The following is a 27,460-nucleotide window of genomic DNA, read 5'->3' on the forward strand; positions in this document are numbered from 1 at the left end:
ATGCTTAGCGGCTTGTGTTATTTACATATTTATACTTGAATTATATCGTCGTATTTTTGTCTTTGAAGGTGTACATGTGGGAAGTGCAGTTGTGCACGTGTGTTTGTGTGTTTACGCGTGGTTTGTGTAGACAGTAAGCGGACTAAAAAAACACAGACATTTGAAGCAGTCTCACTCACCCTTCTAACGTTGGGACTGCTCCATCCTTCAGCATTAGGCGATTGGGAAAATCCGGCGTCGAGCTGGGCCTTGTTTATGAAACAGTCGGCACCGAAATGCAGCGAACAGATATAAACATTCGCGCAACTCAGTTGCTGATCCGGAAAAGCAAATTACATCCACTGTTGCCTTAACGCGGGGTTTTGGAGAATCTGTGCAGGACTGTCTTGGTCTGGCAACCAAAAACGCACTTTTTTGGTGACATTATGTGCTATGTGTAATTGTCACCTGTCCAGCATCCTACAAACCAGCGCTTTGATGGGCGTAGGCTGTTGCTTTCGCTCTCTCCCTCGCTCTCTCTCTCACGCGCTTCCGGTAGAATTGTCCGTAAGGCCCATACAAGGAAATTCCGCCCCCACTAACGTCAATGGGGACCCATGATCTCAAAAAACTTGCCGAAACTTATGACTAACCGGAAGTAGTATTTTTGACAAAGAAATACTCCCATCAAACGTCCACCTTAACTTTTGAAACTTTGTCTATGTTTAGTATGGGATTCCAAGTCTTTAACAGTGTAAAAAGATCAGTATGCATGAAACAGCATTTCACCCCCCCTTTAACAGCTTCGTGCACCTGTGAAGCGGCAAGTTAATGTGATTGGCTGTTGTCACTATGAAGATCGCATCAGCACCCAGCTTCAGCCACTACCTCCGTCAAGCGTGAACGCCTACGCCCCGTGTGAATGCGGCGTTATTGGTAGACTTGGCCACACCTGTTTTGGACGCAGGTATCCAAAGGCAAAAAGATTAATAAAATTGGATAATTATTGACCAAGAGAGTCCTGAGATCAGTGCCACAGGGGTTTTATTGAGGTTGAGCCAAAAGGACTAGTTTGCGAAACAGGGATGGAAATTAGCACCCGCCACCAGCCAAATGCGGGTGATTTTGAGTTGTGGCGGGTAAACTCGCTTCACCTACCGGCCACCGTGGCGGGTAAATAAAAATAGCATACTGTTTCCCCTCTTTGTAAACTTTGTTCAATGCATGCGAGTGCGGCCGTATGTCCGAATATGACCAGTCGTTTTCGCCGTCATTACCCGGATGTAGTACCAGAAGACGCGAATACGAACTCACGCGCGCTGAAAGAAGATCCGTCACTGCGCATCATCCGAGAACGCGCACTCGTCTCACAGCGCGCAAATATTGAGTTCTCTTTCAAGTCTTGCGCTTAAATGTACAAACTCACACAAAAAGTATGTCAGTCAACATGTCCATCTTGATGAGTATCCAAGCAGACATAGTCTGAATGCCTCAAGTGAACGTTATACAGTCGAGAAAGAAGAGCATATCCCTGCACTAGGTCTTAAAGGGGAAGTCGCCTTTACTGCTGTCTGTTTAATGTAAAACAAAAGGACATCACTCACTGCTCTTGAATAGCTTTTGTAAGTTTAGTAAGGATTAATCTTTAATTTAAACAGTTAAAATGTGCAGTTATTTTACATTTGATTACTTTATTGAATTTCTGTACCTTTCTGCAGGCCATTAGGCCTGTACATTAGCTATTATTAAATGTACACATGAGTGAGGTCAAGTTAAACATTTTAGTTTGAATTGTATTTTATACTGTGGATTGTTGCAATGTGCGAAATGAATATTTGCATCATTTGTAATTGATTAATATTTGAAACTTTAATATTAATTTATGCAATCGCAATGCCTTGATTTTTAGTAAAGTTACACAGTCACAGCATTAGCCATAAATGCAATGGTACTAATAGTTAGCATAATTTCTTTTGGTGTTTCGGTTTCGGCCAAGAATTTTTATTTCTGTGCATCCCTACTGGCAATGTTCTGCTCGGTGTGTCGTCAACACGCTTCAGAAGATGCCAAAACTAATAGTTTCATTGTTGGGACTAAAAACCTAAAACTGGAAGCCATAAAAGACCACGAATCATCCAAATGCCACATCCAGGTAAAAAAAAAAAAGCGCACAGAGCACAGAGCCCTACTCATTTAATGAAATATCAGTTCATGGTTTGTGTGTGTGTAAGAGTGATAGAGAAAATGTCAGTATTTCATTGAGACTTGAGATTAAATAAACTGCTTATTGTAGAGCTTGTAGTATTAATTTTTCACATGCAGTTACACATTGTTGGTTAAAAACAAGAAAGTGGCTGGTAAAAACATTGAGTGGCTGGTAGATTTTGAAATCCACCAGCCACAGTGGCCGGTGGACAAAAAAGTTAATTTCCATCCCTGTTGCGAAAGTTGGTTTTTATAAATATTCTCCAGTATTGACAGTGGCAGACATAGTGGCAAAGTTGCCAGAATGAGGAGTTCTACCATGTGGTATAGATGTTGTGGGCGTGGGTGAAAAATCACTTGGTTTACCTTTACACAATTTACAAGACCATCAAGGCCCCACAGTAGGAGATTTCTTTCCCACTTCTTCTCTAGGGCCAAATTTCTCCTCACACTGGCTTAGTTTTGTTTTTTTTAAATGTTTTTTCCATGTTATAGTTTCCCCTATTGGCCAGTCGTCACACGTTTTTCACACAACCACAGAATGCGTTTGGTGAAAATATCTCATTCCATTCACAAGTTATAGCTATTTTAGTAAAATACCCATCTGACCGACGAGGGCAAACCTTGGTGATATAGTAGATGGTGTACTATCAGCCCCCAAAATCTCTACAACTTACGGTTTGGTCTGCACCGATCACTTTTAGGGAGAATCGGATACTTGGAAAATGTAACAATTGGTTTCAGAGCTGTGCTTGAACCCCTAATCATACTGTTACTGATGCCATAAACATGAGCACCTCATTATGATCACATTCACACATTTGTACTGTTGAGGGATCCATTAAAGATTAATGTTTTGCTAGAAAGAAAAAATATATATAAACTATCTATATAAAAGAGCTACAATAAATTGAAAAAAGAAAGAGAAAAATAGTCACAAAAAAATTAAACTATGCCTGTTTTGTTGCAAGAAATCATTACTATTACTATAATGGGACTTCAGGGGGAAAAAAATTAAATGTTAATGTAGAATATGGGCCATTGCATTTGTAATGGACGTCTGGTGTTTATAGAGCAGCATCTTCACTCTGTATCTAACATTTGTTATCAAAGGTGTAGTATGGATGATCAATAATCCAGATTGAATATACATATCTACACACTTCAGACTAACCCATTTGCCAAATGAAATGTGTGGAAACGTGCGTCTCTGTGTGAATGCATGTGTTTGCTCGAGTCTTTTGGGAGTTCTTCAAAACCACAGAAACACTTCAGCCAGAACCAGCCCAGAGTCCTTAATTCAGTTTATTTCCACACACAGATAAAGCAATTCAACACAGCCAGCTAATGGAGTGCAATGGGTTTCCTTACGTCAGAATTTCAACCTGATTATAGTTTTACAGTTACATCTCTTTTTTGTGCAATATTAACGATTGTGGACTTAGCCATACGAGATGGAGACTTGATAAAAATGTGACTACAGACACAAGGCTAAATGAAAGACATGCAAACACACACTCATTCCCAACATGAAGGAAAGGAATGATGTCTGGCATCAGAGGTGATCTTAGCAGCTCCTGTTTTAAGCTCCTGTTTAAGCCAGCGGGGATGCGGTTTGTAAAGGACAGAAGAGCTGATGCTCGTGTGAGAGATTCTTACGTATCCCTGACCTTGAGAGGAACAAAGATTACCTCACATACATCTGCTGGTCATTATCACGGCGCTTAACAAAATATAGTGTTAGGTCACTATTGACTGATCTATAAAAAAGTAATTTCATTAGCACATGCTTTTTATCCTTACAGAACACATTACTCAAGTGCACGACAGTAATGGATCAGGCAGTATATCCAGTGCTTTACTGAGATACTTTTGAAATATTTAGAATTTGTTTTACTTTTATATTTCAGTTAAACATTTAGTCATTTAATAACTTTAATGGATTAAAATAAGAGATAAAAGAGGCTCATTTTATTAATCATTTTAAATGTCTCTAAAGATTTTTTTTCTTCAGTTTTAGTTACTTTAGTACATCATTAAACTAAATCAAAATTAGTAGAAAAAAAATTATATATATATATATATATATATATATATATATATATATATATATATATATATATATATATATATATATATATATATATATATATATATATATATAAATAAATTCATACAGTATTTATTCAGCTTTTCATTTCCGCAAATGTCTGTTAATGTCAAGTAACATTTTTATATGGACGTTTTACTTTACACAAGAGCAATATCCAGCTAATTCAAAATTTTAGAGCTTTTTTTGACTTTCCAGGGCTGAAAAAAATCCTTTAATTTAAATCTCAGAATGTGTCTGTGGCGTTTTAACTCATAATACCCCACAGATCATTTATTATACCATTTTGTAAATGCCCATTTTTGAGTGGAAGGTAAATATGCTGTTTTTGTGCATGTACTGTACACTATATTGCCAAAAGTATTGGGAATTCCCTCCAAATCACTGAATTCAGGTGCTCCAATCACTTCATGGCCACAGGTATAGAAAATCAAGCACTAGGCATGCAGACGCTTCTTCAAACTTTTGTGAAAGAATGGGTCGCTCTCAGGAGCTCAGTGAACTCAAGCGTGGTGCCGTGATAGGTTGCCAACTGTGCAATAAGTCCATTTGTGAAATTTCCTCACTACTAAATATTCTACGCTCAACTGTTAGTGGTATTATAACAAAGTGGAAGCATTTGGGAACATCAGAATCTCAGACACAAAGTGGTAAGCAACATGAAAATCACAGAGCGGGGTCAGCACATGCTGTCACACCAACTTTCAATACCTACAGACTACAGACCTACAGATTATCTCAAGAACAGAGTGTAGAGAGTTTCATGGAAAGGGTTTCCATGACCAAGCAGCTCATCCAAGCCTTACATCACCAAGTGCAATGCAAAGTGTTGGGTGCAGTGGTGTAAAGCAGTCTGCCATTGGACTCTAGAGCAGTGAGACGTGTTCTCTGGAGTGACAAATCTTGCTTCTCTGTCTGGCCAGCCGATGGATGAGTCGGTTTTGCGAATGCCAGGAGAACGGGACTTGCCTGAATGCAGTAAAGTTTGATGGAGTAGAGCTTGTGGTGTGGGTGAAAGCAACTTTTAATGCTTCAGCATACCAAGACATTTTGGACAATTTCATGCTCCCAACTTTGTGCATCCCAAAACATTTGGCAATATAGTGTCTCTTTAAATGCAAATGAGCTGCTGCTCCCCATCCCTTTTACAGCCTTTAAAGCTAATGCATCTGATTCTTTGCCAAAATCTAAAACATCAGTTTGGTTTTTGATTAACATCTCTGTCACAGTCACGTTCATGTGAGATTGCAGTTCAGTCTAAACTTCTGATATATGGTTTAAGCAACACACATCAGATGCACGCGCACAGAAAGCTGGATGGCAGACGGCATGTCCCTTGAGTATTAAAGTTCTTTTAATGCAGTTGAATTGTCAAATGCACACATGGTTCACATAAACACAGTCGGTTATGTCTGTGAACATAAACAGAAAATTTAAAAGTCACATGTGTATATTAGATCTGTGTTTTAAAGTGACATCAGTACCTACTGCTATATATGCTGATAATATGAACCAGACAAAAGAAAACAAAAAATAATTTGCTGCTCTTGACTGAATAACTTCAGTAGCTTTAATAAGAACACATTTCTTACTTTAAAGCTGCTGTTAAATGCTCTGGTGAGGAGACAGGTGTACAGCTCACTGAGGGCTAGATCTATACTAAAAGATTGGTACAAGAAGGGGGCATTCCCAAACTATTCCCACAAAGTTGGGAGCATGAAATTGTCAAAAATGCCTTGGCCCATCGACAGCCATGGGCGGGGCCTAAACAATGTGACATCACTGCTAGAATCTGCATATGGCTTGTTCTGAGAAACTGCGTGTGATGTATGGGGATTCAAAAAAGAGTGGGTGGATTTTTCCATTATAGGGTGGTTGTGAACACACACTGCCAACATATTTGTTCAAATACCATGTAAAAGTGAATTTTGCATGGAAGGCCCCCTTTTAAAATGTCAAGGTTTTCCATGAAAGTGGGGAAACCGAGGTTCAACCACTACATCACCACACCGAGATAGAATCTGCTGACTTCTGTTCATTTTAAATGCTGATTTTGAGGAGGGGAAAAAAATTATTAATTTTTTTTAAAATATGGTCAAAGCTGTTAAGCAGATTTTGCACCATGCACATATACCACAATGAAAGCACAATCAAATTTGCTCAACTATTTAATAAACCAACACACATATGTGGAGAACTTTGAATTCTGCAGTTAAAAAAAACATGAGGGTCTTTACATCACAGGTGACAGTTATGAAGCCATGAGAGAGTGCGTGTGTGTGTGTGTGTGTGTGTGTGTGTGTGTGTGTGTGTGTGTGTGTGTGTGTGTGTGTGTGTGTGTGTGTGTGTGTGTGTGTCAGGAGATGGAAGTTCAAAGACCCTTGTTCAGGGAACTGAATTTAGATAGTCCTCGATGAGGTTCACACGCTTTTATTTCAGTCATGACGGTTGGACAAGACCTGTGGAATAAGGGCTGACGAATCCTGCGGGTTACACAAAGGTTGAAAATAGAACATACTCTCTCTATATGTGGGTATGTAGAGCCAAAGAACCTCAAAATTAAAAAATAATAATGATAGAACCGACTTTACATGCTGATTCAACTGAATCCATGCTAAGGATGTCAAGACTCAAGGAGGTCATGTGGTGGTGTGGCCTTACCAGCGGCTAGGACAATAAAATCAATGTGTGCCGCATCAGCAGAGTGTATTTTCCTCCTAGTGGCCCTTATGAGGGCAGATTGAAAAATAAAACAAAGAGAGAATGAAGGAAAAAACAATACAACGAAAGGAATGCTGCGTAGATGACCCAGACTATCACTGGCCACCTCTCATGTCATTCACACAAAAATGTCATCCTTAAAGGTGCCCTAGAATAAAAAATTTAATTAACCTTGCCATGGCGCAATAATAAGAGTTCAGTACATGGACATCACATACTGTGAGTCTCAAACACCATTGCCTCTTACTTCTTATTAGGGATGCACGATATTGGATTTTTGCCGATATCCGATATGCCGATATTTTTCAGCTCATTTAGGCCGATGTTTATTTTTTCCCTTTGTTTGGAAAAAACACCATTTTGAGCAAAAACTATTTTTTTTTCATTCTGGTTTCAGATTTCTGAGGTATCCTTACTAAAAGGATTCTTGTTGAAGATAAATAAATGTTAATAAAGTTCTTTTTATGATAAGAGTATATTAAAAGCTCTGAAAATAACAATAATAAAGTCAGTAATTTTTCACTCCAGATGCAGCTGTAACCTAAATATTGTATTTTTGGATTTAACGTTTGTGCACATGAAGTGGGGTTGGCATGACATCCATTGATGCTGTCTTTTAATTCTACAATTATTGTAGAGTTCCTTGGATTATTTTTCATCATCCATTTCGTAAAATTGTATTACAGATTAATACACTGTATATAAAAGTATTTAATTTACAAGTGTCATGCTTGTGATTTATGACATCATTACTGATTTGTTTATTCAGAACAAGAAGTAACTTCAATTTATTTGTGTATTCTACTTTTCATTGTATTAGTGTAACAACAGCGCACCCACTACATGTATAAATATATAGCGGTCTAGCGGGAGGGCACTAGGACCTGGAGGAGCTTCTGCTGCTATGGAGACTGCCGCACGCGCTAGAGAGTGGGGAGACGCGATTGGGCTTGTTTTGGGCTAGTTTTGTTGTGAAAACATGGCAAATCTGCTGCTGACGGTCACGTCCTTCTGTATGTGCATTCAGAAATTCAAGGCAGCATTTAAAAACAGCCAATATAAATCACTGTACATGCAATGTATTGTCTTGTTTTCACTTGAAGAATGACTGCAGTGCTGACATGGTCTTATCGCTGTAGCACTCCTTGCACACGTGAGTTATTGCAGGCGCATATCAACACGTTATCATATCGGCAAGGCATATCGGCATAATGTTTTCATATCGACCGATGCCGATTTTTATATTTTAAGCGTTTATCGGCCGATTCCGATGTCGTGCCGATAATATCGTGCATCCCTACTTCTTATGTAAATCTCGTGAATCCAAAACTCCACGGAAAAAAAGTGCTTCTCAACATAAACCCAACCGTGACGCAAGCGTTGGGATCATTTATATGCACGCCCCCAACATTTGCATCTGGACTGCAGATAAACAAGCAACACTCGAGGATAGCGAAACGGCAGCTCTCATGGAAACGTCATGTGCCAGGCTGTGCAGGGGACGTGAGGACTTTTCTAAGTAAAACTTAGCAAATGAACTACCATATATATATATATATATATATATATATATATATATATATATATATATATATATATATATATATATATATATATATATATATATATATATATATATATACACATAAACTCGCAATGTATATATATATATACAAAATATATATATATATATATATATATATATATATATATATATATATATATATATATATATATATATATAAAATATTAATAGCAAAATTCAAATGTAAAAAAAAAAATGCAGGTCTTACAGATACTAAGTAAATCAGCAAGTCACCACATGAACTAAAGCTGGATTTTCCTAGCAATTTCCCTTCTCTCTCTCTCTGCTTTGCTGTCTTCCACCCCGCCTCCCCTCTCTCTCTCTCTCTCTCTCTCTCTCTCTCTCTCTCTCTCTCTCTCTCTCTCTCTCTCTCTCTCTCTCTCTCTCTCTCTCTCTCTCTCTCTCTCTCTCTCTCTCTCTCTCTCTCTCTCTCTCTCTCTCTCTCTCTCTCTCATGCGCGCGTGTCGCTGGCTCTCGGGTCTCTCAGTTCTTGGAGCGTCTGGTTCAGGATGGATGTCTCATGTGCGCACATGCCATCGCTGAGCGCCGGACCCCACTGCATCCCGTCGGCAGTGTGCGCGTGAGTGTGTGAGTGTATGTGTGTGTGTGTGTGCATGCGTGTGTGAGAGAGAGTGAGTTGCGGGGGAGCGCCGGTCGGGTGAAGACGCGTGCGAGTTTGCGTGTGTGTTTTGGGGCAGATCTCAGAGGAATCTCTCACGCTGGATGTGTAAGGATCACGGGAGGACCGACTGACCATACGCACGCTCTCACAGAGAAACTTCCAGCATGGCAGACCCTCTCTCCGGACTCACATCTGTTCTCGTGCCCTGACGACCCCTGCTGTGCTGAGAGGGAAGACATGTGCTGGTCATCTCTCCCTCACCTTCACCACCACCATCATCATCATCACCACTGATCCGAGTCTGGAGGTGAGTCTCTTCCTCTACATTTGAGCTCAAGTCTGGACTCATTAATCAGCTTTAGATTCTTGGAAATGTACGTTTAATCATTTCAGTTGAAATATTCTCAATCTTAAAGCACAAATTCATGAGAAACTTGAGCACAAAAGTTGACTTGAGAAATCAGTGCTGCAATGAAGAACCTGATCAGATCCAGTTGCGTTTCAATGCTTCAGATCATCAGATCCTGTGGTCCTCGCAATGCTTCATTGAGCATTATTATAATCTTTTTATTTCAACCCACGCAGAGAGAGAGAGAGAGAGAGAGAGAGAGAGAGAGAGGGGGAGAGAGAGAGAGAGAGAGAGAGAGAGAGAGAGAGAGAGAGAGAGAGAGGAGAGAGAGAGAGAGAGAGAGAGAGAGAGAGAGAGAGAGAGAGAGAGAGATTTAGCTTATGTTGGTGTGAACTGTAAGACATTCCCTTGATTTAGAAACTGTGTTTTCAGGCTGTAGGGTAAATCATGGACAGCATTAAAGGACTAGTTCACTCAAACATTAACATTTGGGCATCAAATATCATATTGTTTCAAATCTATAGGACTTTTGCTTTTTTCTGTGAAACACAGAAGGAGATGGTTAGCTGACTGTTCATGCTGCTCTTTACATATAATGACATGAATAGGAACCAAAGCTGTTGACCTCCAAAAAAGGACAAAAATCACCAGAAAAGCAGCTGTGCGTTATAATGTATGACCCAAAGTATAGCTGTTATTCACGAAAAGTGTTCTCTATTGTACAATACCTGTCAAAGGTTTCAAATGTTTTTTGAAAGAAGTCTCTTCTGCATTTATTTGATCAAGAATATAGTAAAAACAATCATATTTTGGAATATTATACAAACTTTCTTTTTGAATATTATTTTTTTATTCCTGAGATTGAAAACCTGGATTTTTTTTTAGCAGCCATCACTTCAAATTTTTCCAAAATATAAGTTATATTCAGTAAATTGATCAAGAGAGACAGAAGAGACATTTATTATAAATATTACAACTAGAGTAGAGCGACATAAATCTATGAATCCCACTATTCTGAATAGAAAACAAATCAAAATAGCATGCGATCAACTAGAGGTTATGACAAAATATAAATAGCTGAAGTCCATTTAAAATGTTTAATCCGAATGAAAGGAAAAAATAGTTTGAATGAATGATTCACTCATAAATACTTCACTTGTTTCATTACTGGATTTTTTTCAACGAATCTCTTGAATGAATGATTCAATGACAAAATCATTTTTTCACAGTCTTATTGCCACCTACTGGTGAATCATTATTTGAAGCGACGTGTTACTTTCTAAAGGTGATATCCTGTATTTTGATCACTTCCGTAGACATCAGTCTTTACATCTGAACTATAAGTTGATCTCTGAACATCGTTTAGTCGAAAAGACTAAAGCCGTTTACAAGACTATACATGACAACGTCCCTCTCTGGATCAGTCATTTAGAAATGAGATCCTGCAAACGTTTGAATCTTTAATGATTAATCGTGCAGCTCGAGTTACAACGGATATCTACCTTTTGATCTTTCTATTCATCAAAAAAATCCTGAATGATCACGATTTCCAGAAAGAAAGAAAAAACAGCTCTAGATGTCTCGAATGAGCTACAGCGGTCGCTAAATGCTTTCATTGAAAAGAAAGCATTCCTCATTATTTTCTAGAAAACAAAAAGTCATACAGGTTAACAGCAACATGAAGGCGAGTAAATGATGACAAGAATTTGATTCTTTTGGGTGAACTATTTCTTTAAAAGTGTCAGTGTTTAAACTGGCCTGATGAAAGACCTGTAAGAAGAGCATAAATGGAGATAAATAATGCCTGTTAGTGCACGAGACGGAAACCAACGAGCACACGCGAGTCATATGCTCAGGAACACACACTTCACTCAGAGAGAGAGAGAGAGAGAGAGAGAGAGAGAGAGAGAGAGAGAGAGAGAGAAGAGAGAGAGAGAGAGAGAGAGAGAGAGAGAGAGAGAGAGAGAGAGAGAGAGAGAGAGAGAGAGAGAGAGAGAGAGATGAGAGAGAGAGAGAGAGAGAGAGAGGAGAGGAGAGAGAGAGAGAGAGAGAGAGAGAGAGCTGGGGAATCTTACAAATGACTGGATCATATTTCATCACAAATAAAAAAAGTTAAATTATTTCATTCATTCATTAAACAGTTTATAATATGTATAATGATTGCAATTATTGCATGCGTTTATTATTTTACATTATAGAATTTTATTTTGTAGACCAAAATAATTAAATAAATTAAACAGTACATAATACCTTATAATAACTATTTTATTATGTGCATTTTATAATTTAATTTAGAAAAACAAATGAAACTGTTTACAATATTTATACCATTTTTACTTTTGCATTACAGCATTGTATTTCTACTACCTAACTAAATTAGTTTGTATTAGCCTATAATTTAATGCATTTATGTATATATTATTTTTTACATAAAAAATAATAATTTTGCTAAATAAATAATAATTTTGCATTAATTAAATGTACTTAAACCTTTATTTCTTCTAATAATTTGTTGAAACATGGTTGAAATATAACTACACATGCTCAATCATATTGTGCACATAATCATACATGATATTTAAACAGCCAAGACATCCAACCAATCAAACACCAGGAACCCTATATATAGGACAAAACACATCACACATTCTATGCTTGATCATTCACACACACAGCCGCAGAAATCACATTTATGGCCGACACTGAAGCACAAGGCAGTTCTGCATCAATATGATTGACAAAGACAAAGTTTAAGCTCTCAGATCTTGGCACAGAAAGTAAAATCGTGGCCCTACATCACAGCTGAACTGAAGCATCATTTGACAATCAGATCGTGACTCTGAGTCGTGCGGTGCCTAAAGACTCCCAGTCCTATTCTTCACCTGTCTCTCACACAAAAACCACAGCACTGGCCGTGAGGAAGCCAGATGTTGTCTTTCATGTGGTAATGGGTTTATTACGAGTCTGTTCGCTCACTGTACAAATGCAGAGAGGAAGAGAGATCACAACATGCCTGGAATACTGAAGAGACCCATGAGTCCATTACGGTCTGCTCTACAGACTGACATAAACACTGCAGCATTTGATATGCCAATCTCTGCCTTTTCAACAGACTTTTCATCTGAGGCCTGGTCCACATTGCTGCTTCTCTGACCAATAACTGCTCACTTAGACAGGAAGAAGCCATATAACCAAACAAAAAGACTCTTTTTGTGACGTTATTATATTATAATACAATACACACTGCCTGGCAAATAAGTCACTGTTTGGAAAGGGAAATGCTTAAGAGTCAGTGATTGGATCAATTTTGCAGTGATTACTGTGTTTCTTGCATGGTATATGTTTGGTAACAGTTCTTCTAACCCTCATTGATGGAGTGTAAGATTTTACATTTTAAACAACCATGCAGGAAGACACATCAAGACCATAGTCCAGGATGACCATGTCCAGATTCATCAGCTCAAACTGTGAAAGTGGTTGTGAGGGAGCATGAAGAATCATCTGCACCTCTGAGTCCAGTCCTTAAATTCACTGAGAGTCTTTGGGATGTGCTGGAGGAGACTTTACAGAGTGCTGGACTCCTGGATTGGCAATACAGGATCAGGACCAAAAACTGATGCACCTCTTGATGGACTTAATATCATAGCATATATTTCCCCTAAATTTGAGAGGATAGTTATCACACATTTCATTCCCAAATGCAAATTATAAGAGACTCGAACACAGCACTTGCAGAGAAGCATTCACTGCGAATCGAAACTGAAAATGAACACAGATGTGCTTTACTCTGAAACGTGCAGCGCATCAGACTATATATTTATATAATTACGTCACAATATCACATTCCCACTAACATTCATTGTTACCAGGTTAACTGGCAAGTTACTAGAGCTGTCAAAAATTTGCTGATAGATGCCTGCTTTCAAACGCTCTCGTGTGTATCTGTGTAAGCGCTTTGTGAAGAGCGTTGATCATTGTAGCCAATCAGAGACATATGTTGAGAATGTGTACACAGTGGTCAATCAGAAATGTTTAATAAACCATTCAAAAGCACTCAAAATGCTAGAGGGAAATGCAGGTATCGTTACATTTTTCACATTTCAGTGCTGATTTGGTAGTTGTTAGTCTTAGACGTCACGTCCATGGACCGTTGGCTGAACGTCTGATCCAAATGGCACACTTTTTTGCAAAGTTCAGGCATTTCGAAGTTGTCATTTGATTGGTTGAACACCAAAACAGTGGAATTAGAAAACTGTACAACTGTGACAATGAGCGCTTCACAGGATCAACTAAACGCTGGATATTAAAAATATGTGAAGTTCGCTGCTCCATTGTTGCAGTAAACTGGCACAATGTTCTTGAACAAATAACTTTAGATATCAAAATAGATGAACGCCGGTCTGTTAATAATGCAGGGACATTACATTGAAAACATGAAGTTGAGTTTAGAGTTTATCCAAATAGCACAGTACTTAGACACACACCAACAAATACACTGTTTGTAGCGTTGCACATGCAGTAAACACTAGGATGGAAAGCATGAAGTCCATGAAGATATGTGCATCTAAGAACACACACACACACACACACACACACACACACACATACACACGTGTTGAGAGCAAAGTGCATGTTCTGCACCACTGCACACCGTAATAAACCACACTTCACATTAGACACCACAGGTAACGGCTGAATTAAGTCTTATTTCAATGCATAGCTAGAGGACAGTCACACAAAGCCTCTCTCCTTCTCACCGTCTCTGCCTTTTTCTGGGAAATAAGTGCGGTGTGTGTAATGGGAGCTGCTCCCCACTGTCTGAAACGCCACAGAGAGCCTCTCCATGACATTCACTGACACACAGAGATATAGCGGATGGTTAATGCACTGCAGAAGAGTTGCATACAATTCCATACACTCTCCTGAGCAGCAAAGGCCTGCTTAAACATCGACAAGAACCTTATTCAAATATGTTAAAGCATCATTTATCAGGTGGTATGTGCTGGTGTGTGTGTGTGTGTGTGTAAAGCTCTGGGGTGAGATGTTTTACTACTCAGCGTTGAGTCAGATACAGTTCCCCGAACACCAGCGACTTCCTCAAAATACTGCAGGTCTATCAGAGCTGAATACTAAATAGAGTAAACGCTCTCAGCAAAGCCAGAGAAGAAATGCGCTCAGGGTCAGCGGGGCAGATCAGGCTCTGACGCTTTGATTCATTTACAGCTATACTGACAGTTTTATTGGAAACGGTCATTCTTAACATTAAGAAACAAACATCGGCAGATTATAAAATACTTTTAAACGTATCATGCATGCTAATCATTGTCCATGTCATGGCACTTTGGTTCATAAATGAACATATTTAGATGTTGATGAAATCCATTCGTGTTTTGTGCATGACTCTGCCGAATCTTTACCCGTGTTGTGATCTCGCCGTCTGAACGGAATGTGATGAGATCAAGAGAAAGAGAGATGGTGTACAGCTTAAAACCTCTACACATCTTTCTATTGCGCTGTCCTCTTGAGCTGCACACAAACGTAACCAGTGTAGACCGATTCACAAGCAGATGACTCTTAAGAGCCGATTCTTTTTAGTGAATCAGAAACATACAGCACAATTGGCACAGTCCAAATCAGAATCAAATGAGTCTTATGAGCAGATCTATTTAATGAATCATTCGACTTACAAATCCATCCATCCATCATTTCCTTCCATTCTTTTTCCCCTTTTGATATGTTCATTTTTTCCATCCATCCATCTCATTTTATTTATTTTTTCTTTTATTTATCTATTTTTTCCATCCATCCATCCATCCATCCATCCATCCATCCATCCATCCATCCATCCATCCATCTATCCCCTTTGATTTGTCTATTTTTTCCATCCATCCATCCCTTGATTTGTCTATTTTTTCCATCCATCCATCCTTTTAATTCTTCTCTTTGATTTGTCTATTTTCTCCATCCACCCATCATTTTTTTAATCCATCCATTCTTTTAATTGTATTCCTCTTTGATTTGTCTATATATTCCTTCCATCCATCCATCCATCCATCCATCCATCGTCCGTTCATGAATGTTCATATTTCAGTTGCACATGAGCCACTGACTGTTTGAAAATGAAATAAGTCCATTCATCCATCATATGATTAATGTAAGTACACAGGAATAGTCAGAATTGTCTCAGCGCTTCATCTACAGATCTTAAATGAGGTCGTGTGGCTGACTGTAATGGTTGATGAATGTTGCTTTAAAGGACTAACTAGCAGGGCAGATGAGATCTCTCAGCTCTCAGAGCAGTAAAGGCAGTGTTTAAAGAGTCTTCTCCACCTGAGCGTGATGCTTTATAGACAGGCTAAAGAGACGCATCTAATGGAACGAGGCAGAGCACACTAACTCCAGATGAAATGACAGCAACGCATCATTAAAATGCTCCAGCGTCAGGGAGCCACAATTATTAGAAGCACAATCCTCTAATAGCAGCCGTTCAGATGGACGGGCTCATCTTATGGCATTAGAGAAACGATTAACGGACAAAGGATTTGACTCCATACACTGGCTTTAATGCAGAAGGGACAAACACACACACACACACAAAGTAGAGTCTGACTATATCTTCTATACCATCACAAACACAGTGTTATACTGTACATATCTGTAGTCCAGCATTCACCTAGAAATGCACAAAAATGATTCCAATTTCTTCATAGTTTAAAACAGTCATGCATTCAATTTAATTACTACAACTTTAGTTATAGAGGCACTGGCACCAACAAATGGAAATCCATCCATCATCCATCCATCCAAAGATGTGAACTAATTATATTTAAAAATTGTCAAAATGTTTTCCACCCTTTTGAACCAAATTTACTTTACATTTACTAATTTTATTTATATTCAGCACCATATCATGTTTGTAGATAATACAATTACAGCACCATATAAATAATGATCAATATCTATAACATATATTTACGTATATTTTCATAACTTAAAAATGCCAAAGACTTTTCTGAGAGAAAGCTCTGTGTATTAAACTGCTATTAAACCATGTCAGTATAGTAGCACAATATATTTGAGTCATACAAGAAGAAATCGATGGTTTTTCCCTGATTGATAAAACACCCTTTCAAACCCCCATTTCTGATGAAAAGCCCTGAAAATAAAGATAACTCTTTTAGCTATACCCTGGTCATATAACACATTACAAGTGCAGCATGAACTCTTTTTCAGCGTTGTATCTGAACAGGCCACGTTCTGAGAAAGCACACTAATATTCTGCAGGGGAAATCACCAGGAGAAAACCCACCAGACAAACCAAATAAATAAATAAAGGAAAGGCAGCAGCTAAAGCCGGATTAGGGTGAGCTCTCCTCTCGGCCTCCACACACTCTCTCTAGAAGTGCCACACTTTCATTTGTTCCTGTAGTGTTTTAGGACACCCTGTGCTCAAACACCTCCATGCTATCAGCAGGAACTAAATAAAGAAATAAATGAATAAATGAGCCAGTGGAGGGATTTCCTCTCTTATTAAAACTTGTAGGCGTGGGAGCATGAATATGAAATATGACCCAAGGTTCCTGTGCAACGCTATTAGTGTTACATAATTAACACATTTGGTTTTATTTGTCATCAAACCCGAAAGCACATTCTCTACATGCACAATAGTAGATGGCCAGGTTAAAACTTAGGAAATAAGCCAGAACACATTAAAACGCCTCCATCATTAAGAGTGCAGAAAGGGTTCACAAGCATGAGCGGCATATGAAGGGTCTGCATGTCATCTCAGTCCTGAAACAAAAGCAACAGCTTCCCAAACGCCATCGCTTACCAACGGTTCACACTCAATATCATAGTGGTTTTCTTTCTGCAAAACACAATATGGTATGCAGAATGTCCAAGCTCAAGCTGCTCTTTACATCATTTTCTGTAAGCAGCAAAAAAAGACACGCACACAAAAAAGACAAAGTAGCATAAAAATAGTCCGGAAGACTGGTGTACTACAGGTTGAAAATAAATGTAGGATTTTTCTTCACGCAAAACTCTCTTAAGTTATTCAATGAAAATATTGCCATTATCACGAGTAGTCAATGGTATCTTCTAAACACTAGCTTATAATAATAATAATAACACAGTAATAAAAGTAATAAAAACTAATACTACAAATTTGAAGTAAAATAAAAATGTAATTAAATGTGTTGATAATAATAATAATAATAATAACAACAGAAAATAAAATCTTAAGCTGTGTGTGAAGAAAATACCAACATTTAAATTGGAAAAAAAAAATTATGATACCCTTTTAAATAAACGGTCAATGGCATACATTTTAAATATAAAAGAACAATACATTTTAATATAAAAGTAGTAATATTTTTACAATAAAATAAATAGAAATAAGAAAAATAAAAAAAATTTGATTAAAAAAATACAATAAAATAAAATATTTATTATATCTCCTGTTCTTCAGAAGGAAAGTCACTCAGTCATACAGGTTTGGAACAACAGAAATATGAGTAAATGAAGACTGTACAGAGAGTTTGGATAGTGGGAAAATAATTATAATATGGCATAAAGAGAGAGATAAAGAGATTCCAGCGTCTCAGATGACCGTTTCCAGGTCAGCTTACTTCATTTTTTGGCAAAAAATAAGCCGACCGGTGAGAAAGGGGACAGGACGTCCATCCATCTGAGAGTGTGTTCTCTCAGAAGGCTGTGTTTGAAATACTGTAGTTAGTGTTTGCATGAGGAAGCAGCCGTGTGAGGCAGATGAACGCGTCACCGAGAAAAATGAAGACTTGCTATAATGCTTGAGCATCAATAGTGGTTTGGGTGACGTGGATGGCAGCTGCAGCGTAGGACTGTCTTACAACAAAAGCCTGCAGAGACTGTGACTGAACAGATGTTGGTCTTTAATCGAAGACACATAAACGACAGCGATACTCGTGCTTGGGTACATGGCTGCGGGTCTGCACGCTTCAGATGACACACACCGATCTAACGCGGCGCGCTGACAGTGATTACGCTTCACTCAGAGCAGCACAACCTGCTGTGACTTCATAATTAAATATGCACTTAAAAGGAGGTTAAAAAGCTCACCGTAGCGGATGCTGCCCTGAGATAGATATTCAGTTACAATTAGTGCTGTCCCAGCTCTGTGTGGCTGTTATATATGACACACACAGATATGGAGGGAAAATTAATCCATGACCCATCTGTCCATACGGAATACAGACCTTTAAACTTTAAGGCCAACGTTTTAAAATTGTCATAAAAAATGTAATGTGAATGTCTTTGAATTTCAGTTCACTAATTATATACATACTTAAACACTGTCATTCTAAAGTTTTTTTAAATGTAATTTTTTGTAATATTATAAATGTCGTTACTGTCACCTTTGATCAATTTAAAACATCCTTGCTGAATACATGTATTCATTTATTGAAGTTCTTTCCCTCAAAAAGAAAGAAATAAATTCTTACAAAGCCAAAACGTTTGAATGGTAGAACAATGTTGCAAAACCTATACCTATACTATACCTATACTAAAACCTATACTATAACCTACAATATATTCAAATAAAAAACTGTTATTTTACAGTTTAATAATATTTCACAATATTACTGTTTTTTTTTAAATATAAAATAAATGCAGCCTTGGTTTTTTTCCTTAAAAAAACATTAAGAATCTCACAGATCAAAAACTATATATCCTTTAAAAGGCATTCTCAGTTCTCAATAGTTCATACAGCAAGGGTTAATCTTTCCATAACAAAGAGCATTAATGAAACCAGGATTCAAACAAAGCCACTTTATTCTGTTTCCTATCCTCCACCTTTATTTCAGGGTCTTCCCAGATGAAGATGATTCTCAAGAGCTCCGGTTGACAAAGGGCAGGAACCTCTTAAAATACCCTTTCTAATGCAGAAAGCCACTCGGATGTTGCTATGGCATCGCAATATCAAACATGGGCAACTGTGAGAATAATAATTTGATGAATTAATTCTTTAGAGTCTTATGTAAATAAAGCCACGAGTTGCTGCTTACATAATCCCAGTGGCGTTAATGCTTCTTCGGGGGACTCGAGCTGCCGGCAGTACCGTTTCTGATTAATTGAGTTGGAAATGCATTCGAGATGGGCTTTCCCTGACAACCGGGTTACACCAGCAATACATCACGTTCAGAAGCGAGATGGAAAGAGGAGGCGGAGAGACGTCCACAAAGTTTAGTCGACTGCAGACTGGATTAATCCAATCCCATGATTCCTTGCACCTGCATTGATCTTGTTTGTGCGCTGTACAGCCAGCGTGTGTTTGGGTGCTGTATTGAAGGTTTGTAATGATGTTTGCAGCTCACATCGATCTCAAGCGCGTGTTGAAGACGAGTAGTCGCGAGGGTCTGTCACCACCGGTTTATCTCTCCTTCCTCAAGGCCCTTAACAAATGATTTAGAGTAATAGACATAATCCAATAGTGCAGAGAGCATTAGAGACGTTCAACATGACACTCCTGCAGAAGTGCAGCTGAGTAACTCTGAGATCAGCGTGCATCTATACCCAGAGAGCTATCCCACACTCTATTAGATTACATATTATTGGATTCCAAGAACATGCGCCGTTCCTGTATGGACTCCTATTTCCCGCCGTCTACCCTTGCGCACAAGACAAAAATTGAGACATTTTAAGTGGTGTTCCACTAGGCTCATTTGTAGAGTTAGTGATTTGAAGAAACCAATAACATTACGCATTAAACTTTGACGTGTAACACGCTCCACACCGCCTATGCTACAGAGTCAATCCTGCAAGAAGAAGAAGAGGTGGGAAAAGGACGCCACATGATTCCATGTTTTTGTAAAATTACCCCACCAAGGCTGCGTTTATTTGATCAGCGATACAGTTAAAATAGCAATATTGTGAAATATTACAATATAAAAGAACAGTTTTATATTGTGATTTATTATAAAATGTAATTTACTCCTGTGATTTTGAGCATTATTACTCCAGTCTTCAGTGGCTGCGTTTACATTTGACCTTTATAACCAGACTAGTAGCACAGTCGCTGTAACCACACCAACCGGAATGAATTAGCCAGATCTAATTAATAATTCATCCGGATTGTAAAGGGTGGTTTATTCCTTTTGTAATCCGATCGAGACTACATGTAAACACTAGCCTAGAAATATAGACGCACCCTAGCGGCAGCAAATCTAATCTGCTGTGAGTGTCGTCTAGCAACTCTCAATAAACGTCTAAGCTGTAAAAATCAAACTCTGGTCGGGCCAATTACATCGTTACATCGTGTATAGAGTTGGTGGGCAGGGCTTAACTTAATGACAGCCAAGATGCATTTGCATGCTACTAGTAACACAGAAGCTGACGAACGATGGCCTTTCGAATCGGCTTTGACCGCGACTCTTGAAGACTTGGAGTCAACGCTCTCCATTGACTTTGTATTGCTTAAGGCTGCCTCCCTGTCATTTTGGACTTATTACAAAAAACTGAACAATCTCTTAAAGCTGATATATGACAAGGTGTACAGAAAACATTTACATTTAATCATTTAGCAGACGCTTTATCCAAAGCAACTTACAAAAAAGGGGAGAGCAATAGAAGCAATGAAACAAACAAGGCCAATAACAACCTGTAAGAGCTGTAAGAAGTCTCAGTTTATTAGCACAGCACACTTTTTTTTTTTTTAGGACAAACAAACAAAAATTAATGGATAGTTAAGTGCTATTCTTTATTGGTCAGGTGCAATTGGAAAAGATGTGTCTTAAGATGTTTTTTAAAAATGGCTACAACAAAGAAAACAAGCTAAAACAACACAACTACGTTTTTATAAGCTATCGACCCTAAAAAAAGTGTTGAAGGAGACAAAAGTGGATAAAGGCAATAAGACGTGAAGCTTCAGCAGGAACAATGGGAACATTTTTGGATCCTGACACCCAGTATTCCTCAGTGTGCAGTAAACATGTTGTCAAATATCCAAATGTCAGTTTTATATATTATATTTCCTGTCGCTGATGACTTTCCCCTCCAGTGGGCGTAGTTCTCAGTGTAATCTTGCATGTTGTGCTCTGTCTCTATTGCATGTATGCACTTTATCTTTAAATGCTCGTTTTTTGGGGGGGTCAACAGCTTATAAAAGCGTCTGGGTTTTTTAGCTTGTCTTCCGTACAACTTGTCACATATCAGCTTTTAGACATTGTTCCTTTTTTTTGTTATAAGTCAGAAAGAACAAGGAGGCAGCCTCACACAATAGAAAGTCAATGGAGACGACTGGTTTGTTCCCCCCCGGTGGGCGTGTTTTTCAGACTATGAAAAACATGGGTAAGATTGTAGGACTACTAAAGAGGAACTGGAACATAAGAGGCTGTTCTACAAGATAGGACCAGAGATATCCTAGGCCACACTAAAGGTTTAAAGCTGCCGCTTCAGACGCTCCCTATCTGTTGTTGTGAATCTTTCCTATTTGAAAGACAAGGTTACTGGAACAGAAATCAGATTTGGTTCAAGAGTCCTGGGTTACCGTGTTCAGATATCACCCATCTTGAGAAACGTTTGCAGTGACTGCAAACTACACAACAATCAAACTGTAACCTTGCAGAAAGAAACTCATTTTCCTGTTTGTATCTCTCATTGCATAACTATATTTCCCTTCTTGTGAAAGAAGAAAACAAATGTATAAAAGAAAAGAACAGCCAGAAAAAAACTAGGGGTGTGCAAAAGTAGTCATGACTAGTCATTGTATAATTAGGCAGATTCATGTCAAACACCATTATGACACATTCTTGTGTTCAAAAACAGCTCAAAGAAATGCTATCTATCTGTCTGTCCGTCCGTCCGTTAGTTCGGTTCATTTGAAGTGTGAATGCTGCCATCCAAACCCTGGTGTGCCTCAAACAAGATGACCAAGACTGCTGAAAAAATGGGTCTGAGTCCTTTTCCACATGAACTTGGGTGCGGTTCAACTGATATATAAATGCAACATGGACCAAAGACATGCAGCACTAATAAGGCCCTAATGCTCAGGCATACTTGTTTTTTTCTTGTCATAGTCCCGATCTTGCCCATCACAGTTCAGTACAGTCATCAGAACCACGTCTCCTCGCAGCAGATCTTGTTTGTGTGTGTGAAGGAGGGATTCCTGCCGCTGTTTTGACTCGTTTTATCTCTCTCCACAAGTTCTTAGCTGGTCAAAAGATCATATCATATGTAGGTTACACACATGAGGCACATTTAGCACAGCAACTGCTTTGGATGTTTGACTAGTTATGTCACAAAATATACGTAATAAAAGCCAACCAATCCGGTTGTGATAACGGTGTTAAAATGTTAAAATGTCTTTGTTTGTTTTTTTGGGTCCGGACCTTATCTGTGACAAAGGATAACAAATAAATATGCATGTTGTGTATATAAGACATAAACAGGAATGTGGTATACTAGTGGTTTATCTATCAATAAGAAAACACAGATACTCAAAACGGATGCTCTCAAAAAGCAGAGCATCAAACACACTCCTATATTTCCACTTATCACGGCACTAAAAAAAGGCAGTTTGACACACAGGCCTCGGAGGGAAGCTGGAAGTGTTTGTCAGGGTGATGATGCTGAATCACAGGGCAGACAGTGTCTCTCTCTTTCTATTAGTTAGCTGAGGTATGGTGAACTCCAGGGAGGCAGACAGACAACGCAGTTTCACTCCTATCATTCTCGCTGTGTGCGGTCGCTCCAGGAACACACGTGATTAAGAGATGCAATTAACTTTCAAAGACAAACAAGTCATGGTCTAAGACAACACTCATGAGATTGCTCAATAAATTTCACAGCAAACAAGCTGAGCAGGTTAGCGAGGGAGATGACGCTAATTCAGTATGTGAAACGTTCATACAGTCAGTGGATGAAGGATGTTACAGCTGTGCCCTTTTGCGGTTACAAGACTGATTATTTTCACATTTGTGTCAGATCATTTAAGCTCAAATCTAATCTACTAACACGGTTTTATGCCAGATACAGTTGCTAAAAGCAAATGTACCATTTGTTCAACTAATAATCTCATAACCATTTGTGTTTGTAGGAACCATGGTGAGCAAGGACGCTGGTAAATGCATGCTCACCAACTCTGAGTCGGACTCAGAGGCAACAGCAGCCTCTATGGCCCTGGAGGTCAAAGGATCGTCAGACGATAGCCGACATGTGCGCAAGCGCAACAAGGCCCTTCAGGTGCGCTTCAAGGACATCTGCGAGGCACAGAACGAGCAGGCTGCGGCAGCCCGTGGAGGGAAGCCGCTCTACAAGGTGGCGTACCGCAAGTACATGACCGTCCCAGCTCGCCGATCAATCCCCAATGTCACCAAAAGCACCGGAGTGCAAACGTCACCGGATCTTAGGAAGCGTTACCAGACTTTTCCATTTGAGAGAAAGAAAGGACACACGGTCAAGCACGGCGTTGCAGCGGAGAGCTGTAAGGACCACGAAGATGGGTTTTCTATTGATGTGAAGAGGGCGAAAGCTACTGAGGTGGGCAAGGAGTGCGTGCCCTCTCATAATCTGAGGAAAACGAGAGCTTTAATGCATACCAGCAAGTGTGTCGCAACCATAGAGCAACATCCGCAAGACAGGGAGTGTCTGGAGAGAACGGACGGACTGTGCTCGGACGCTCTGGTTCTTCCCTGTCCGCAAGATGGGACTACAGCGGGAGCGGACCATTCGGACTATCAGATCTGTAGCGTCAGAAGTAAACAGAGTAAGGGCTTCCGGAGAGACTCTGAAACTCTTGATCGCTCAGGCAAACTGCAGTTGCTGAACTCTGGGGAAAGCGGTGGGAATATTATCCAGGATTCCTCCTCCAAAGTGACGGGACCCATCGCATGGAACTCCCTCACGCAGGTGGAGTGCTTGGAGAGTCCGACCGAGCGCAGCAAACGTAAGAAGGCACTGCAGCTCAACGGTCTGCAGTCACAGACGCTTCCGCGGGCCAGTTGCACTACGCAGGTCCAGTGCCACGTGGGCACGCTGTCCGCTCGACCGCTGCGGGCCATGGAGGAGGCAGCCGCGGCGGCGGCAACTTCGGTCTCCTCTACTGCCGTTCCAATGCCAGCACCTCCATGCAGGGGCGGCACGGGAGCGGGAACTCTACAGACGGACAATGAGGCGTGCAAGCAGATAGTGCCTGTCAATCAGGATGGGGATGTTAAAGCGCAGCTCCAGGCCATGGAAAACATGATCAGCTCCAGCCAGGAAACCATTAAAGTGCTGCTGGGTGTCATTCAGGAGTTGGAAAAAGGAGAAGCTCATAGAGAAGGGTAAGATGCTGTACATTAACCAGCATGGAAATAGTACGCGGGGAATAGTTCCACACGTTTCTCCAAACATATCGGTTGTAGCTTGTCGGTTGAAAGAACCAACAAGCTACAGTGCACATTGTTCAGAAAGTGTATTTTCATTTATGCAATTGCATACTGTGGTTCTCAGACTGCTATAGTAGGTCTAATTAGGTTTATCTTTGTTTGGCTAGCAAACCTTTAAAGTTTAAGGGCAGCACTCTTACATAAAAATGAAATCATGCGCAACAAAATTGCACCAAGCAGATCGGTCCACAACTCATGCCAACTACAGTGTGTTAAAAGCACTAACAAGCTGCAATGCGCATGGTTCAGAAAGCTGATCAAAAGATGGATTTACTTTGCTTGTCTATACATTTAGGCATGGGATACAAGAAACTCTTTCAACACAGAAAACATTTCATCAGTCCCAAGTATTGTTTGGTTCTCAAACTGACTGCTGTAGCAGGTCTAATTAGGATGGATGAGTGCGTCTTTGGTTGGTTAGAAAGACTTTAAAGGCAGCACTCTTTTTCATATTGACTTTTATCACCTAGGACTCAACCTGGGAAATTTGCTGGAGGCCTTCTAAATACTATACTGTATTAATGATGCCAAAAGCCTTTTTATTTTCAAGAGCACCTATTTAATCTAACAACTGAATCTGCTCCATTCGGGACAGATACATTTAGCAATGACAAATATTTCTAAAAGAGGAGAGAAAGTGGGTAAATTGTAGGAGCACCTCACAAAGGAGAGAAGATTGTGCAGTAAATTTGGACAATTTTTTTTTATTTTGTAGACACTAACTAGTAAGTTATACAAGCAGGATTATGTATATGCATAACAACTGAATATTTACACTCAGAGCCAATCGATGACAAACCAACTCATTCCCACAGCAGGCCATCATGCAAATCTCCCTAAAATATCACGTTAAAATGATCCAACACCACATTTATCTTTCTCCCACCCAGCTAGGCAAACCAAACTGATTATTTCGGCATTTACACACAGACATGTATAACATTAAGAGAGCCCTTTATGAGGTGAGTTTGCATGAAATTTAGAGAAACACTACGATATTACAAGACAATAAATCTAATGTTTGAGACTGGGTGGGTTACGTGAGCAAAGTTTGCACAGGAAGCAGACTCAATCTCCTGCATATTCACACACATATTTCCCTGAAGATGTTTCTGGATGTAAGCACTGGAACCCTGCCAGGATAATGATTAAAAACGGCATTAATTACCTGCAAGACTACATGTCTACTTTATACACTTGAAGCACAATTAAGGTCACAGCAAGAGGGTTTCATAAACAACTGATCCAGAGGATGACATCATCATCATGACAGTGCTTGAGAGATCATGAGGTCAGCTCAACCACAAACTCATGGGACAATGGTCCATTGCCTGAACAAATTTTGCATAATATAAATGCATTATCCGCCGCATTAATGATGTTTGCAAGAATTTATGAAGCCTCAGTGTATAAGCACTTATATAAACATCTAATGGTACGCATTACAAAAACAAATACAGCTAAGCCTGGGCAGAGGCCTTAGAGGTTTCTTATGGAAAACGCTTTTGCGGATATTATACTTAAAGTAATATTTTAATGTATTCTCTATGCAGAGTTTTCAATTCCTCAGCTCAGGTCTGAGAAAGTGCATTTTCCTGCATTCAATGCAGAAACAGTTAATGCTTGTGTGGATACGCAACATTAGTCTCATTCCACACACTCAGAAATGTCATTCGCATGACAAAAGACAGTGTGACTGGAGGGCGTAGGTGAATGTATTCATAATTACATCTGTTACATTACCGCTGGCGTGATGTAGTACTATCTTTCCAATGTGTTTAAAAGCATGCTGCAGACAAACACACATGCAAAGAGATGTTTGACTCAAAAAGATGCTACAGGATCAAAGGGAATTCTAGCGGTTGTGTAGCTTAACTCTATGCATCAGCATGATGTGCATTACTTAATAATCAAAATAAACAAAATCGTAGAAAAAAAAAGAAATAACATTTCCTTAAATGCAGTAAATTAAAGTCGTAATTACCATAATATCGAAATTGCAACATGTGACACGCTACATCACAGTAAATATAGTATATTATGTACTGCATATTCCAATAATACTACAGTAGTACAATACATTGCAATATTTTGAGTGAGTGAGTGAGTGAGTGAGTGAGTGAGTGAGTGAGTGAGTGAGTGAGTGAGTGAGTGAGTGAGTGAACGAGTGAGTGAACGAGTGAGTGAACGAGTGAGTGAACAAGGGAGGGAGTGAACAAATGAGTGAGTAAACAAATGAGTGAGTGAAAGAGTGAGTGAAAGAGTGAGTGAAAGAGTGAGTGAAAGAGTGAGTGAAAGAGTGAGTGAGTGAGTGAGTGAGTGAGTGAGTGAGTGAGTGAGTGAGTGAACGAGTGAGTGAACGAGTGAGTGAACAAATGAGTGAGTAAACAAATGAGTGAAAGAGTGAGTGAGTGAGTGAGTGAGTGAGTGAGTGAGTGAGTGAGTGAGTGAGTGAGGGCAAGAGTGAGTGAAAGAGTGAGTG

At 39.3% G+C, this 27,460-nt stretch overlaps 2 protein-coding genes across 3 annotated transcripts in view; one reads left to right on the forward strand and one right to left on the reverse strand.

The window, feature by feature from the left end:
* The window catches only part of dock1 (dedicator of cytokinesis 1), a 305,592-nt gene that overhangs the window by 121,034 nt on the left and 157,098 nt on the right, over positions 1–27,460 (reverse strand). The window lies entirely within an intron of this gene.
* LOC137055567 (inhibitory synaptic factor 2A) overlaps positions 9,078–27,460 on the forward strand; it is a 46,162-nt gene continuing 27,779 nt past the window's right edge. The window contains exons 1-2 of the mRNA XM_067429395.1: positions 9,078–9,529; positions 23,646–24,873. Of these exons, the coding sequence (XP_067285496.1) occupies positions 23,651–24,873 (1,223 nt within the window). The 5' untranslated portion in view covers positions 9,078–9,529; positions 23,646–23,650. The remainder of the gene's footprint in view (positions 9,530–23,645; positions 24,874–27,460) is intronic.

Source organism: Pseudorasbora parva, chromosome 21 (assembly GCF_024679245.1).
Source record: "Pseudorasbora parva isolate DD20220531a chromosome 21, ASM2467924v1, whole genome shotgun sequence".
Taxonomy (NCBI): Eukaryota; Metazoa; Chordata; class Actinopteri; order Cypriniformes; family Gobionidae; genus Pseudorasbora; species Pseudorasbora parva.